Source organism: Artibeus jamaicensis, unplaced genomic scaffold (genome assembly GCF_021234435.1).
Source record: "Artibeus jamaicensis isolate MK-2021 breed Jamaican fruit bat unplaced genomic scaffold, CSHL_Jam_final contig_519, whole genome shotgun sequence".
Taxonomy (NCBI): Eukaryota; Metazoa; Chordata; class Mammalia; order Chiroptera; family Phyllostomidae; genus Artibeus; species Artibeus jamaicensis.
Genome location: NW_026521871.1, coordinates 18,918,930 through 18,935,049, shown reverse-complemented (window position 1 = coordinate 18,935,049; position 16,120 = coordinate 18,918,930). Strand labels below are relative to the sequence as shown.

General features: G+C 39.4%; 1 protein-coding gene across 3 annotated transcripts in view; it reads right to left on the bottom strand.

The window, feature by feature from the left end:
• Positions 1-16,120, bottom strand: part of ATG7 (autophagy related 7) — a 294,865-nt gene that overhangs the window by 188,662 nt on the left and 90,083 nt on the right. For all 3 annotated transcript variants that reach the window (XM_053669368.1, XM_053669370.1, XM_053669369.1), the window contains exons 16-18: positions 14,384-14,584; positions 12,570-12,685; positions 6,315-6,390 (exon numbers count right to left, since the gene is read on the bottom strand). In XM_053669368.1, coding sequence (XP_053525343.1) covers positions 6,315-6,390; positions 12,570-12,685; positions 14,384-14,584 — 393 coding nt within the window. The remainder of the gene's footprint in view (positions 1-6,314; positions 6,391-12,569; positions 12,686-14,383; positions 14,585-16,120) is intronic.

Genomic DNA, 16,120 nt, shown 5'->3' with positions numbered 1-16,120 from the left:
CTTTGGTTCACAGGCCCTTGCTCAATCCACTGAGCTACACCAGCCAGGTCCCAAGGTGTTTCTAATACATAGCCAGATGTGGGGGACCCTGGATCAGGTTGTCTTCCACTTAGTGCCTAAAGATTTTAATTCTATACCCAGCTCTATTCATGTTGCCTCCAGTCTATTCTCCACGCAGCACCCAAACCTTATCATGACTTAGCTTATGATTTCTCAATGGCTTCCTGCTGCCTCTGGGTGGAAGGTTCCAATCTTTAAAATGTCCTAATGAGATCCTGCCTCCTCCTCCACTGTGATCCCCAACTCTCCCTTACAGACACAGTGGCCCTGTTTCGGAGTTTTAGACTCATTGAGCACCCTTCTCACTCATCTTCACCTTTCCTGTGCCTCCCGGGAAGTGCTCACTCCTCCCCCTCTCCTCTTCCGTGTAAGCAACTGCTCCCTCCTAATCCTGGCAGGAAAGTGAGCCCTGAAAGAATGTGGAAAATGTTGGTCTGGGGGAGGGAAGAGGGCACTGACATTCATCATGTCATCCTTGTGCCTAGTGCTCTTGGATGTTTTCTTACACCCATCTCATTTTGGCCTCACTACCATCCTGTGACCTGCCCCCACATTCCAGGTAAACAAACCAAGGCTCAGGGAGGTGGCATGGCTTGTCCAAGTTTCCATAACTGTCAAGTAGCAAAGCCAGGAAACTCAGTTCTGATCTTTCTGGCTCCAAAGTCTAGGGGGTAAAGGCAAGTGGGCAAAAAGAAAGGAGAAAAGACAGAGAAGGCCAGAGGATTTCAAAAAACACCCCTGAAAACCTAAAACTCAGCATTCTCAAAGGCTTCTATCAGGGCCTGGAGGAATTAAATCATCTTCAGTCAGTTATGCCCAGATTGCTACAAAATAAACAGATCAGGAATGGAAGGGGTCCCTTCCATTATGGAATTTACACCTCAGCTGGGTAAAACTACTTGAGCTCCACGCCTGCCTCACCTTGATGGAAAGTAAAGATCCAACGCCCAGAAACAAAAAAACATTCTGAGAAGGCACAGTTGCAACCACAACTGAACTTACTGCTTTAATTCACACTAGTTTCCAGTAGGCCTGGCAATATTTCTAGAGGTTGGAGTCTGTATAAATAAAAACTGACTCCAAACTCCAGATCACTCTTGGGTGTTGAAAAGATTCCTAATCAAAATCAATGCCAAAATGGAGATTTGGCAATTGCAGAAGCCTGCACATACCACAGCGTCTTTGCCTCAGACAACAGCTTCAGCGACCACCACTGACTCGCCTCTCATTACCGCACTGCCTGCTGCCAGCACGACACAGAAGCAAGCCGGCATCGTCCTCATCAGGGAAATTCTGCAGAATGGTGCTGATCCTTCCAACCCTTTCCTATTATTCATCCACTGCTTCCAAAAGCATCCACTGCTTTTATGAAATTCTTTGTAGTTTATTTTTTAGTAGATAAGCTCCTAAAATTTTAATTAAAAGTGAAAGATAAAACCAACATTTACTAGTGCCTCTATGTGCTTAGAGTTGGGCTAATGCTTAGTAAACATCATACAATTTATTCTGTACATCAATTCTAGGAGTTTATTATATTATCCCCACTTTCCTGATATAAAATATGAAGTTCAAAGAAGTCACACAGAGACAAGTGGCAAGAGCTGTTTCAAATCCTTTTGTTAACTAAGCTAATGAATGAATGTATGAGAATGGAATTAAGAGGCATAGCTGGGATTCTAACCAGATTCGTACATTCACATACACAGCCTTCAGGCTACCTCAGATATGGGACCTCTCAAACAAGACAGCCTCATCACGTGAGCAGAACTCATAGGCACAGGTATATCCTTCAACTGACAAAGTTACTCACAAGTCCTCTTGGGACAAGGAATGCTATCTAAGGTGCTTTTAAACTCTGACACTATCTGTATTTTATCCTGTCCTTTGTGGACCAAGAAAAGGGAATGCCCCTCTTCTTCCAGGACCTCACAAACAGGAAAGCCAGACATTGTCAGGTCTTGCACCGGATCCTCCCTTTAGCCAGGCACCACCCCACTTGAACAGATTTCACCCAAATGCATACATCTAACACCTTAGATGACTCCAAAAGCCAATGAAACTAAACATTGGGCGATCTTGTGCCAGTTACTTAACTTCTCTGAATTGAATGGTGCTTGGCACCGAGTCAGTGTTTGGGAATCATTTGTAGAAGGGATGAGTGAATGGAGAGAGGGAGAGCGAGTAGGTTACTAACCACCAACAGCTGATATGTGAAAGAGCAGACATTTGGACCATGTGTTTTTCCTGTCATTTCCACAGTCATCAATCTGAGCGGAATAGAAAGAACTAGAGGAGGAAGGAGATTCGGTTTCTTGGGCTACATCTCAGGAAATATGCTCTTATCATTTATCTTCCTAACCCCCTTTCTCAGCAGTCAGTCTGTCTATATCCCTAGACACACACTGAGATAAGAATTTCTGAGCACAGAAAAGAGACCTCAGTAAAAGATAAAGGTCTGAGGATTTGCAGGGCATAGCCTGTGCAGAGAGCAGTCCAAGGCCCAGCTAGAGAGACGCAGCTCTACCTCAGCATTTCCCTCTGAGAGATTTCCCAGGCCAAGCCCCTCCCAGGGTCCTGTCCTACTTTGGGCTTTGTTCTACTTTTCTGAAAGTAATTAAAAGCAAGAATTCAAGAGCCTGAGAGAACCATGGGGTTGGCAAGTCCAAACACCCAGGAAGAGCATACATATTCAGGGTCTTTATTCCTCAGTACTTAAGAACCAACAGTACATTCACCCAGAGACAAAGAGGTGAACTGCCTGGTCCACAAGAGGGATAAAAGCAGGACTGCTATATTAATGACCGTGGTGTTTGAATGACTCTTGTGTTGCCACCTTTCTTCTTTCTTTAAGGGATGTCCAGTGAAATGATAGCAGCTTCACAGGTGACTAAATTCTGTCACATTCAGCATTTCTCAAATCAACTTCCTGGAGATATCTGGAGTGATTTGTACATTTCATAACTACTGAACTATGCTTCCCACCAAAGAACAAGGAAAAAGGTCTGGTCTTATAGTACTCAGCCACCACCCCAGGAGCCAGGAAAAGACAGCTTTAAAAAAAAAAAAAACCCACTTAATGGGGAACAGAGGGAACAACATTATGTTACAGTCTACAATGAAATAGCCAATGAAACAATCTACAACTAAAAAGTTCTCTCTACAAAAGAATGCAGATTCTCAAGATCATATACTATATAATTTCATTTACAGAAAGTCCATAATTAGACAAAAGTTTCCATGGTGTTATGAGTCAAGAGATGCTTGCCTCTGTGTAGGAAGGAGGCAATAATAATTGGAAGCAGCACAAGAAGGGCTTTGGGGATGCCTGGAAACATTTTATTTTGATCTGTTTGCTGGGTACGTGAGTGTGTTCAATTTGTGATCATTACAGTTGCGTGCTTAAGGATTTGTGTGATTCTCTACACGTCTTTTATACATGTGATAACAAATCATTCTCTTATAGACAGAAAGTGGCTAAAACTTCCTGCTGCCTGCTTACAGAATCCCACCCATGTGCCAGATAATTTTTAAAAAGAACAAACCCATAAGCCTATTTTCTGACTTTCAAATGGGTTTTTCATGGTTTTCTAATTCAATTAAGAGGTGTTTTTTTTCCCCCCCAGGCTGAATATCACTGAATTTCAAGGCCTAATCGAGTCTTTTTCTGCACTTGGCCAACCTCTGGTTGGGCCAAACATTGGCTGTGGTCCCACAGAGAGATCAAGAAAGCAAACTTAATCCTCCCAGGTCAGAGGCGGAGGACAGCAGAGGCGTGGGGAGCGCAGGCCTGCAGCAGCTTCACCCAGATTACACCATGAGTTGCTGGTGGGGGACCCTCCGATTCTCCACCCAAGGACTATCACTTTCCTGCTACAACTCATTCCAAAAGGACCGATTAATAAACACTCTCCTTTGGGGAACTGAGGAAAACGAGCCCAGAGAACGTCACTGGTCATTCTTTGTACACAAAGCACACAAAGGGATTGACTGAGTTCCTCTCCAACAGGAAACCATTAGTCTCACAGAGCCAGGAAGAGGAGGAGGGAAGTGCTGAGTCTGCAGATGGGCACTGCAATACAGCTCAGTGTTTTTATAGAAATGATGTTCTCCTAATCAAAACACAGTTGCATAAATGAACTCACTCCACTTAAAAAAAAAAAAGAAATTTAAAGCCTATAAATAGAGACCACACAACCCTGATTAATAACTGTAAAGTTCTTTCTCCACTTTCTTTTTTTGAACATAGCTAAAAATAAAGGCTTGAAGCTTGAAATAATGTAAGCAAGTAATCCCACACACGCACTGGGCTTTCCCCATATATGGCTGCGTTATTCTTCAGACTTTGAAAAGACTAGATGAAGAGATGGCCGGCAACCAAAACAATCCTTCAGACATTTGAAAACCAGGAGAAAGAACTAGAAGAGCTGATGAAAAAAAATTGCAAGGCTCAATGGGGGTAAATAACACTGAGAGGGATTAGTTGCCATAGCACTTTAAAAACATGCACATGCATTCTAACACTGGACCCCTTCCATTCAGAGGCTATTTTGCCCTCTGGTCTCAGCACTGAGAAGACTACAACTGCAGTACTCTGACATAAAGGACATAAAAAAGGAAACCAGTGCAGGGGCATGACTGAAAATTTAATTAAGGCCCTTCTCTGTGTGAAATCTGTAACAGAGATGAGGGCACATCCCAAGGTCAGAGGAAAGGGGAGGAGATGTGAAAAAGAGAAGAGGGTGGGAGGCAGAATGAGACAGAACAGTGTGACCAGCAGAGCTGGTGTTGGAGGACCACTTCCTTAGGACAGAGGGCTGTTACAGTGTCTGTTGGGTTCTACTCAAAATGTCTCTGTAGAAAAAATTAACACATTCATGTCAAGTAAATGTCACCTTTGTGAGGCAGGCTGAAAGGTCATATTGCACAGTGTTTCATGGTTTACAAAGCCTCCTTACAGACATAAGCCTGGACACAAGGTAAAGCACCGGCTTTTACTGATAGGGAACTGAGGCTCTGGGATCGTAGGGGACCTAACACAGGTCTACGGAGGGTAACACAGTGACAGAAGGCTGCAGCAGTGATTCGAAGCTAACTCTTCCAATGTGCAGGCCAGGGCTCTTTCCACTCGCAGAATCTCAGAAAGAGCACTGGTCAGACTGCCAAGTCTAGGTCTAGATGGCAGCTTGTCCACAATCTCACGCTGTGACCATGGACAAGTCATTCCCCCTCTTCAGACTCTCATCCCTAACTGTTAAATGATAGGACTGTCACAGATGACAGGAGGTGGGCTGAGGAGAGGCAAAGACAGACAGATGTGAACTGAGTGAGTCACCCTGCTCCCTGCACTCATCTGTGAGTCTGTCGTCTCAAATTCCCAGACAGGACTCTTGGGCACTATCACTGTTTCATGCACGAAGACAGCCTGCCTGTTACAGACTGACAGGTATGTATGAAATCCATAGAAATGATTTCTAAAACATAAGACTAGAAAACATCTTTATTCCTCAAAAAAAAAAAATAGAATAAAAGAATTACATAGAGGTAAGATGAACTCTGAATTTTCATTCCACTACTTTTTTTCTTTTTCCCTTTCAATGGAATTGACCTTCCTTAGGATGTTTCAGATTCTTTTCCTGAAAAGAGAACCCACTTTTTGGTGATGCTGCATATTTCTAATGGTTTTCCCAGACATGCCTATAAAGGCTTTGCATTTGGCTAGGGAGTCAGGAATAACAAACTACAGCAACCAACATAGCAGGCATAGTTATTGAGGGGCTGTGACAGGCACTCACTGTCAGTGAGCCCTTTCTGTACCATCCCTTATCTCCACAATTTGGTCAGTATTCTTGTCTCCATTTTATAGATAAGAAAACTAAGGCTTACAGGAGTTTAGTGACTTGACGGAGGAATGCCATTTAATAACTGCAGGGCTGGGATTTAAACTGTCTGGCTGACTCCTCAGCCTGTTCTTTCTTTTTCTCCTCCATTATGAGATCTCTAGTCAACATGCAAAATGCATCTAAGACTCTGGGTAATGCTTCTTGTTCATGATTTCTATTTGTTGCCATCCTGCAGAACAGGATACCTTCCTTGTGGTCATAAACACTCCCACTGAAATTCCACGGAGGCTGGAGGGTAAATAGGGTGGAAAAGAGATGGGCCGAGCTGATGGCGTCTACAGTGATCCCAAATGCTTTCCCCCTGCACCACTGGGATCAGGTCCAGAATTGTGATTTCATGTACAAATCACTAACCTGGTGAGGCACAAGCCCAAGAGAGGTTGGAGGCTCATTCATGCGGTCATCACTGCTGCTGGCAATGGCGTAGCCCCTGAGAAAAGGAAATAATTAGAGAAGCTCATTTAATAAAAGTTTATGTTTAGCATATGTGAGAGTGATCTGGAGGCAGTCCCTGTAAGATTTACAAGGATAACCAGAACCCCCCTTGCTGGGCAGCATATAACTGATTTCCCTTGTAGGGAAGGCAGAAGAATACCCCCCAAAATGCTGGAGTTTTGGAGTCAGAAAGACCAGAGCTTTCCACCAAGGGCAGGTTGCTTAGTTTTTCTGTGTTTCAGGTCCACCATCTACAAAATAGGAATAACATGGCTATGAGAAATAAACGAGGGATAAGTTAGATAAATTGCCAAGTGGAACATTGAGTACTGATAACTTGCTTATCTTGACACAGTCTTGTAAAACACTATAGCACATTTTCACATTGCAATTTGAAATGGAAAACTTTCCTACCATAACTTCTCAAGGTGATGTAAATGCTACAAAAATGGAGGAAGGAGAGGGAGGAAGTAATGAATACATTCCTTTCTGAACAATGGTGTGGTAGCTGCATAAGGCACAGAAGACACGAGACATAGGACATGGTTTCAGCCTACAACTGGGAAAAACACGGCAGACAGAGGAATCAGTGTCAGGAAATTAAAAATTAGCTCTTCAAGCTGGTACTTCCTGTTAGGAGGCCACACTTAACTTAGATGGAACAAATAACTAAGAAAAATGAGAGAGATGAGTAAAAGACAAAAAAAAAGTGCTGCTTATTTTCATTTAATTCTGGAGTATATTTACTAGTTACATATGATACCAACATAGTACGGAGGCCATCTTTTCTACATCTTTATGCAGAAAAACTAAGTCATATGGTAAGTAGAATAGTCACGTTAATTTCTATGAATTGAAAAATAAATCTTTCTAAAATCCCATCCTCCCTGGCCTGTATTAAAAACATCATGGCAGTGATTAAAAACAAAGTTTGGCCCTGGCTGGTGTGGCTCAGTTGGATGGAGCATAGTCTTATACAACAAAAGGTTGGGGGTTCAATTCCCAGTCGAGGCACATACTAGGTTGAGGGTTCAATCCCTACTTGGGATGCATATGGGAGGTAACCTATCTCTGTTTCTCTCTCACATTGATATTTGTCTTTCTCTCCCTTCTTCTCTAATATCAATAAACATCAAAAAAACTGTTGCCTTGAAAAAAAAAGTTTGGAGTCAAGTTGACTGAGCTATGGCCCAGCTTTACCACTTATCAGTTACATGAATTTCAGCAACGTATCCTGTCTGTGCTTCAATTTCTCCATAAAAATGAGACTAATAATAGATGTTCCCGAACAGGTTTGTTATGAGAATTAAATAAGCTAATATTTGTAAAGTACTTAGAACAATGCCTAGCACAAAGTAAGCATTATGTGCTTGAAAAATAAAATAAATTACAGTGTATTTGTCATATGGTTAGTTGGAAAAATTTGTTTGACCTCATTCTGTCTTCTCCACGTGACATTTGATAGCATAGTCCCAGGCAGACAGTGAGAGAATCTTTTTTCTTTTCTTTTCTCTTTTTTTTGTTGCATTTCCTTTATTTTTCTCTTTCTTCCTTCTTTCTTTTTTAAATTACTCATTCTATTTTTAAAATTATTTTAATTTTTGTCTCTCCTATTTATTATAAGATGAATTAATTCTGTTGTAAGTCATAAAGTAAGATCTCCTTGCTTGGAGAAGGTAGGAGTCAAGATCACAATTGTGCTAACTTTTGTATCTTTAATATAATGTATATACAATGTATAAAACATACAGACTACAGGCCCAAGGTCAAGCTGAAACAAAGAATAGCAGTCTAACACTTCTTTCCTCTCACGTGCAAACCTAGTACACCGTAAGTGCTCCATACAATAAAAGAGACATTTTTAATTGGTATTTTTAAAAGTGGCATTGTGGACTAGATAGTCAGGACCAACCCTCCCACTGAGAACAAACAGAAAAAATAGACAAAGTATAAAACCCTTTACTGAAAGCATCACAGAGCTTCCAAGGTAAGGAAGAATTACAGAGCCAAGATCTGTGAAAAGAGCAAAGCCTAACAAGGTAAATGAGGTATTTGCAAAAGAAACTTTCTCCTATAAAGTGACTGCCAGCTTCCAAAAGCAGTAGACATAGGCTCAGAAGCTGAACAGTGATTCTGACAGACTCACGGGGCTGCAGGGAAAAACTAGTCTGAGGTCTGCCAAGAAGGAAACAGTATGGAAAATATCCCAGGCATTGAGCTGGAGCTACAACCTCAGAGCAAAGGTGAATCAGAAATAGACAAATCCCAACTGTATTACATGTTCTAGGACTGATAGGCCACTTGCCCTGGCAGTTTGCCAGAAAGAGATGTAAATCACATAATATCTAAAATTTTTCATATATAACATCTAGTACTCAATCAAAAATAACCAAGCAGATTCAAGGAATTGAAGAAATTTAAGTGCTCCTGGACGGTGTAGTTCAGTGAATTAAGCGCGGGCTGCAAATCAAAGGGTCACCAGTTTGATTCCCAGTCAGGGCACATGCCCAGATTTCAGGCCAGGTCCCCAGTGAGAGCCACGTGAGACAAAAACCACACATTGATGTTTCTCTCCCTCTCTTTCTCCCTCCCTTCCCCTCTCTCTAAAAATAAATAAATTTTAAAAAGAAATTTAAATGCTAATTGGATGTGTGATAATATGAAGAAATTGCCTTTAATTTTATGTAAAAATAATAGACACACAAACTGAAAAGACACATTTTTCAGCATGAGATGCTATGCCTTAGATTTGCTTTAAAATTAGCCAGTGAGGGGACGAAAAAATGTGGATAGCAGTACAGATAAATAATGACTGCCCATGTATTTTTGAAGCTGGGTGATATATACAATGAGGTTTACTACTTTATGTACATATCTTCTTTTATGTGTTTGATTTTCCATAATTATGTTTTGTTTTTTTAAGTACAGTTCATTGATTTTGCTATTACAGTTGTCCCAATATTTTATCCCCTTTATCCTCCTCCAACATGCATCCCCCTTCCACCAGCATTCCTCCAACCCTTAGTTCATGTCCATGTGTCGTACATACAAGTTCTTTGGCTTCTCCATATCCTATACTATTGTTAACCTCCCCCCATCTATTTTGTGCCCACATATTGTGCTTCTTATTCCCTGTACCCCCCCAATCTCCCCCTCCTCCACTACTGATAACCCTCCATGTGATCTCCATTTCTGTGATTCTCTTCTTGTTCTATTTGTTTACTTAGTTTTTGTTTTTGTTTTTTAGGTTCAGTTGTTGATAGTTCTGAGTTTGTAGTCATTTTACTGTTCATAGTTTTTGAACTTCTTCTATTTCTTAAAAAAGTCCCTTTAACATTTCATATAATAAGAGCTTGGTGATGATGAACTCCCTTAACTTGATCTTATCTGAGAAGCACTTTATCTACCTTTCCATTCTAAATGATAGCTTTGCTGGATAGAGTAATCTTGGATGTAGGTCCTTGCCTTTCATGATTTCAAATACTTCCTTCCAGCCCCTTCTTGCTTAAAAGGTTTCTTCTGAGAAATCAGCTGATAGCCTTATGGGAACTCTGTGTAGGTAACTCATGCCTTTCCTCTTGCTGCTTTTAAGATTCTCTCCTTCATCTTTAATCTTGGGTAACTTAATTATGATGTGCCTCGGTGCATTCCTCCTTGGGTCCAATTTCTTTGGGACTCTTTGGGCTTTCTGGATTTCCTGGAAGTCTATTTCCTTTGCCAGATTGGGCAAGTTCTCTTTCATTATTTGTTCAAATAAGTTTTCAATTTCTTGCTCTTGGTCTTCTCTTTCTTCTACCCCTATGATTTGGATGTTGGAACATTTAGAGTTGTCCTGGAGGTTCCTAAGCCTCTCATTGTTTTGAATTCTTTTTTATTCATTCTGTTCTGGTTCGATGTTTACTTCTTCCTTTTGTTTCAAATCATTGGTTTGAGTCCCAGTTTCCTTCCCTCCACTGTTGGTTCCTTGTATATTTTTCTTTATTTCACTTTGTATAGCCTTCCTTTTGTCCTTCATTTTGTGAACAAGCTCAACCATTTCTGTGAGCATTCTGATTACCAGAGTTTTAAACTCTGCATCTGAAAGGTTGTTGATCTCCTCATAGCTTAGTTCTTTTTCTGGAGTTTTGATCTGTTCTTTCATTTGGGCCATATTTTTTTGCCTCAGTGCACCTGTTACATTGTAAGGGATGGAGCTTTAAGTATTCACGGGGGGGGGGGGCAATCCTCTTTGCTGTGTTGTGGCTCTGTCAATCTGGATAAATGTTTCTTTAACTCCTTGGTTGTTATATTTCCATGCTATTTGAGAAACTCTGGCAGTTTTTTATTTTTAAATTGGTTGTTATCCTTCTCTTGGTTGTAATTGGTTATGTTTTAATTTGGTAAAAAATTAAAACACCCAGTTTAGGAGGAGACAATACACAAAAAAATCCAACAACAACAACAGACAGTAGAAAGGGGCCCATAGCAGGTCCAGATAAGAGAGCTATCTGATAAGAACATAGTTAAATGTTATCAAGGAATAAAAAGACCAAACTCACAATTTCAGCAAAGAACAGGACATATGTGATATAAGATAAAATGGAAAGTCTAGAACTAAAACATTTAATAATGAAATTAAAAACCCAATGGATGGTTTTAACACATATTAAAAACAGAAAAGGGGAGAATTAATAAATTGGAAGATAAGTCATATCAAAGCAAAGAAAGATGAAGTGATGGAAAATATAGAAGAGAATTGGTTGATTATAATTGATAAGTAATTAGAGACTCAAAAGGAAAAGAGCAGAAAATATTTTAACAGATAATGGCTGATAATTAGCAAACAGATGAAAAACATCAAAACATGGATATAAGAAGCAATAGAGAACACAATCAGAATAAATACAGTAGGCATATCATAGTCCAACTTCTGAAATTCAATAATGGTGAGAAAATCTTAAAAGCAACTGGGGGAGAGGAGAAGGAAGAAAAACAAAGTGTATCAAAGGAGCAGCAATGAAACAAACACCTGATTTCCCAGGGAAGATAAATGCAGTCAGAGACAATAGGGCCATAGTCTAAACATGTAGAAAGGAAATTACCTCCAGTCTAGAATTCTATACACAGCAAAAATATATGTCAAAGATAAAACAGACATTTTCAGACAAACAAAAACTAATACATTTGTCACTAGCATTTCTAAAGGAAATGATAACAGGTATGCTTCAGGCATAAGGAAAATACAAGACGCTGGAAGCTTGAAGATAGAGATATAAAAAGTAACAAAGGAAAATGTTAGTAAAACTAAAGGAATACCAACTATATAACAATAACAATATTTCCAGAGGCTTAAAATATATATAATTTAAAAAAATGATTAGGCAGACATTCTTCACTTCTACCTTATCACAGTTTTATTCAGAGAGGCAATATACCCAGTCCAAGTAACTACACTTGTCAGTTTTCCTTAAAGCTAAGAGTGAAACATAATGTGATACAGAAGTTCAAGTCAATGGGTAAGTCTTCCAGCAAAGCTCTTTAAAAGACAGGCTTATATCTTTTATTTATTCCTTTCTTCTTAACTGTAACACAGAAGTAATGCTGGAAGTAGAGCAGTCATCTTTTGATCATAAGGTAACAAGCATAAGGAAGAAAGCTAAGAGTGGCTGAGTGAATGACAAGGAGGAACTTGAGTCCCTCATGGCAATAATGGAGCCTTGGTACCAGCCCTGGACTGCCTGCCTCTGAGCTTCTTGCTGCATAAGAAAAATAAAGCCCTGCTTGGCTTAGTCACTGAAGATGGATTTCTGTAACATGCAGCCATATGCAATTTCTATCATATGTGACTCAGGTGTTGCCTTATACATGTTCAGGGTGAAGGAGATAAAACTTACTAAAAGAATAAGAGCATGAAGGTCCTAAGGCCCCTATCAAATTTTTTACTCTTCTATATCATCTTCTGTATCACCAAGTTGAACTAGGAGACTTCAATTCCAAAAGAATGCAGAGATGTAGCCTCAAAGATTACCTGACAAGTTTTTCTAGGCCAAAGAATCAGACCAGATTTTTTTTAGTCTTATTTTTTTTAGGACGGAAAGAGTAACACAATTCTAAGAAAAGTGAGGCTGAGAAAAGGTGAAAGGAGGCAAAAAAGCTTTCTTTGTTTAAACACCCATCTCTAAACAGCAAACTCACCCTTTGGGATGCTGCAAAACGGAAACCATCAATTCCACTGCCAGGGCTCCGGCAATCATGGCCAGTCCTGGACGACTCACAGTGCACTGCTGGTCCAGGGTCCGGTCTTTGGTTGACTAGAGAGAGAAAATCATTGACATGTGCTCAAAGGTCTATCCCACTCAACTCTAGCTGTATGAAGCATGAAATACCTCTATGATAAAGCTATACAACATAACCAGATGCTCACTAATGGCAAAGAACATTCAGCCTCAAATAATACTATTTCTTGCAAGTTCCAAGAAAAATAAAATATATAATTTAGGTAACTAAATTAGGTATTCTGCTAAAAAGCATTAGCAATTATAAACTAATGCAATTATAAAAGCATTAGCAATTATAATTAGCAATTATAAAGAGCTAAGATTCAAAGCTTAGCTCTTTCATATATGGAATTGCATTGTGTGCCCTTTTAATTGACTCAATTCAACTCTTCTGTGCTTGGTTGTTGAGAGACAGAGACACAGAGAACAGTAATTGTTTAATTAGCACAAATGATTCTGTCCTGCCATTTTAATTGCACTAATGGGGCAGAGTGCCACTGAGACGGGAGCAGCCCTCAGTTCCTATGTGCCTCCCACAGTGTGGGCATCTTGTCACCCTGAGTGTGGCCCCGGGCTTAAATACGAGTAAGTATTTTTGTTACAACATGGTTCCAAACACAGTTTGACCAAAGAAATTCTCATAATCTAACTCTGGGCAAATTAAACAAAGTTATAGGGGAAATTTTTGACTGAAATTTTTACCTTATGAACATAAGTGACTTTACTGCAATAGACCCTTAATTCTAGTTGTTAATAAAAAAAATAACAGGACCAGCTGTGTATTATAGCACCATGAGGGAGATCCTTGGTGTTATAAGCCATCCTTCTTTGGATGTTTATCTTTTTTTCTTTACACTGGGAGGACATAAAAGCCAGTCATCCAACACAGGTATGAGTTATTAAGAAACATGTTTTAAAAGAAGTGGAAAATGGAAGGGAGGGTACAGAAAGCACCTCTGCTTTTTTCCACTGCAAGTGATTATCTGTTCTGATAATAGAGCATTCACTCCTACAGACTCTGCCTGGTGTGGTGGCATTAACACTACAGTGTCTTACATTTGAACAGTGTAGTGCTTGCTGTTCAGAGCACTTTCATGTTTGACCCACCGTGCACTGGGAGTAGTCAGGGAAAGCAGTCTTCCTTCCCCTATGGGGTTAGCAGATAAAATACAGGATGCCCAGTTAAATTTGAATTTTAAATAAACAATGAATATCTTTTTAGTATGAGCAGATCTTGAATATTACATGGGACATACTTATACTAAAATGTTAACAGGAAATCCTCTATTTTTACCTGGTAAATCTGATCAGCTTATAGGCCCCAGCCCCATTCTGCAGAAGCACAGATGGTCTAAGAGACTTATTTGAAATGACTGATGAGGCAGGGTCCAAGCTTAGACTGGAATCTGGGTCTTATTCCCCATTTAGTGCTCTCTTCACTGAGACACGCAGGAGACAGTGCTGAGCACTGCCAGGGACCAAACAGTCCACCCTGCAGTTTCCTTGCTGAGCTTTGCACAAAAATGGTTTGTTGTTGCACAGAACAGCTACACATGTTTGACGGTACCAATCAAGGCTCACAATGGTATAATGCCACCCTGCAAACTGAAGAATTCTTCTCTTCATTAAAAAACAATAATTAAATAGTCATCAAGGAGAAGCCAACTCTCTCTGTCCTTGTGGGCAAGAAAGCTGTAGGAAATATTTGGAACCACAAAGAAATTCACTTACATCTCCTGGGGCCACCACATCATTGCAGAAATAGCAGCCAAGTTTGTAGCCAGGGATATTGGCAAAAAGCGACGAGCCCAGGTCAGCAGGTGCCACAGGGTGGCTGGGACACAAGTCCCCAGCCCCATGATGCTTAGGTTTCTTTAGGCCATGTCTCATGACAACAAATGTGTCAAAGCCCAAGGCAGCATTGATGACCAGCTATGGGTTTCAAGAAATAAAAGAACAGAATTAAGAGACACTCAACATATTTTAAGCAATCGATCATATTTGGTAAACTCTGAAATTTTATTTTATAAGTATTTGAATATAAATGTAATCAGATACTAGATGATAATGTTGGTGAAAGCTACACAATACTGGGAGCTTATTAAGTGCAAAAAACTTGACAAGTGATTAAAATAACTTATCTCTTTTAGTTTAATTTAAAACTCCTAAAAAACATTTCCTATTGAAAGATAAGGATATTGAAAGCCAGAGAGGTTACTTCTATAACTTGTTCAAGGTCACTTAGCTGGTAAGAGGTAAGGGTATAAAACCACATTTTGATATTTCTCAAGCCCATTCTTTCCACCATTATGCTATTGTTTGTCATCTCTACACAGACTCTTCTGGTAACAGCTTTATTGAGATGTAATTCACATACTATAAAATTCACCCTTCTCATACATATTTTTAAGAACAGTTTTTAAAAAATTTATAGTATAAAAACTTCTCTTAGTTGTAATTTAGCTTATTCTCCCAAATTTTTGGTTATATAGAAAGTTAGAAAAACGAAGAAAAACCATACCAGAAAACAAAAGTCACTCACAATCTTACGGCTCGAACAGTTACTATTAATAATTTGGGGTATATCTTTCTATTATTTTTTCCTTTTATCTGCTATTTCTCCCCAACTCTTTCTCCTTTTTTTGTTTTTTCCCCCTTTGACAGACATAGATATGAATGTTTACATACATATTTATAAATATAAATATTTATAAATATATAAAATTTAATTTTTGTGGTATATATATTTATATACCAATGCATACATATATACACAAATGTATGTATATTTATATACATTTGTATATTTTTATGTTTATAACATATATACGATATATTTTACCTTGCTTATATAATATTCCTTGCTTATATAATGTAATTTTACCTTGCTTATATTTAATATAATGTGGCATTTTTCCAAGTTATTAAAATTCATGGAAAATATTACCATGAATGGCTGCATATTACTCCATCACATGTATAAGGTCTATCCAGAGAGTATCCACCCATGCAATATGAAAAAGAGACATTTACTGAAGAAGATACAAGATACAAGAAATATTGTACACAGAACAATGACACCTCAGCCCCTTCAAAGTAGGCACCTTGGGACCTCACACAGTCCTTCCAATTGCCATCACCTGACTTATTGTGTTTTCCTGAATCTCATCAAAGGTCTGAAATCTCTTTCCTTTCAAAGGTAATTTTAGTTTTGAGAAAAGCCAGAAGTCACAGAGCACCAAATCTGGGCAGTAGGGGTTACTGAATCACCTGGGTGATGTGATGATTCGCCAAAAAAAACTACACTAGATGTGATGCATGAATGGGCACGTTGTCTTGATGAAGCTCCCAATCACCAGCTGCCCACAGCTGCAGCCTTCTGAATCATCCAATTAGTTTCCGTGGGGGAATGTTCAAGCTCAATTCAAAATTTGATGAAGATTTTTCGCTCTACTCAGTCACTTTGAA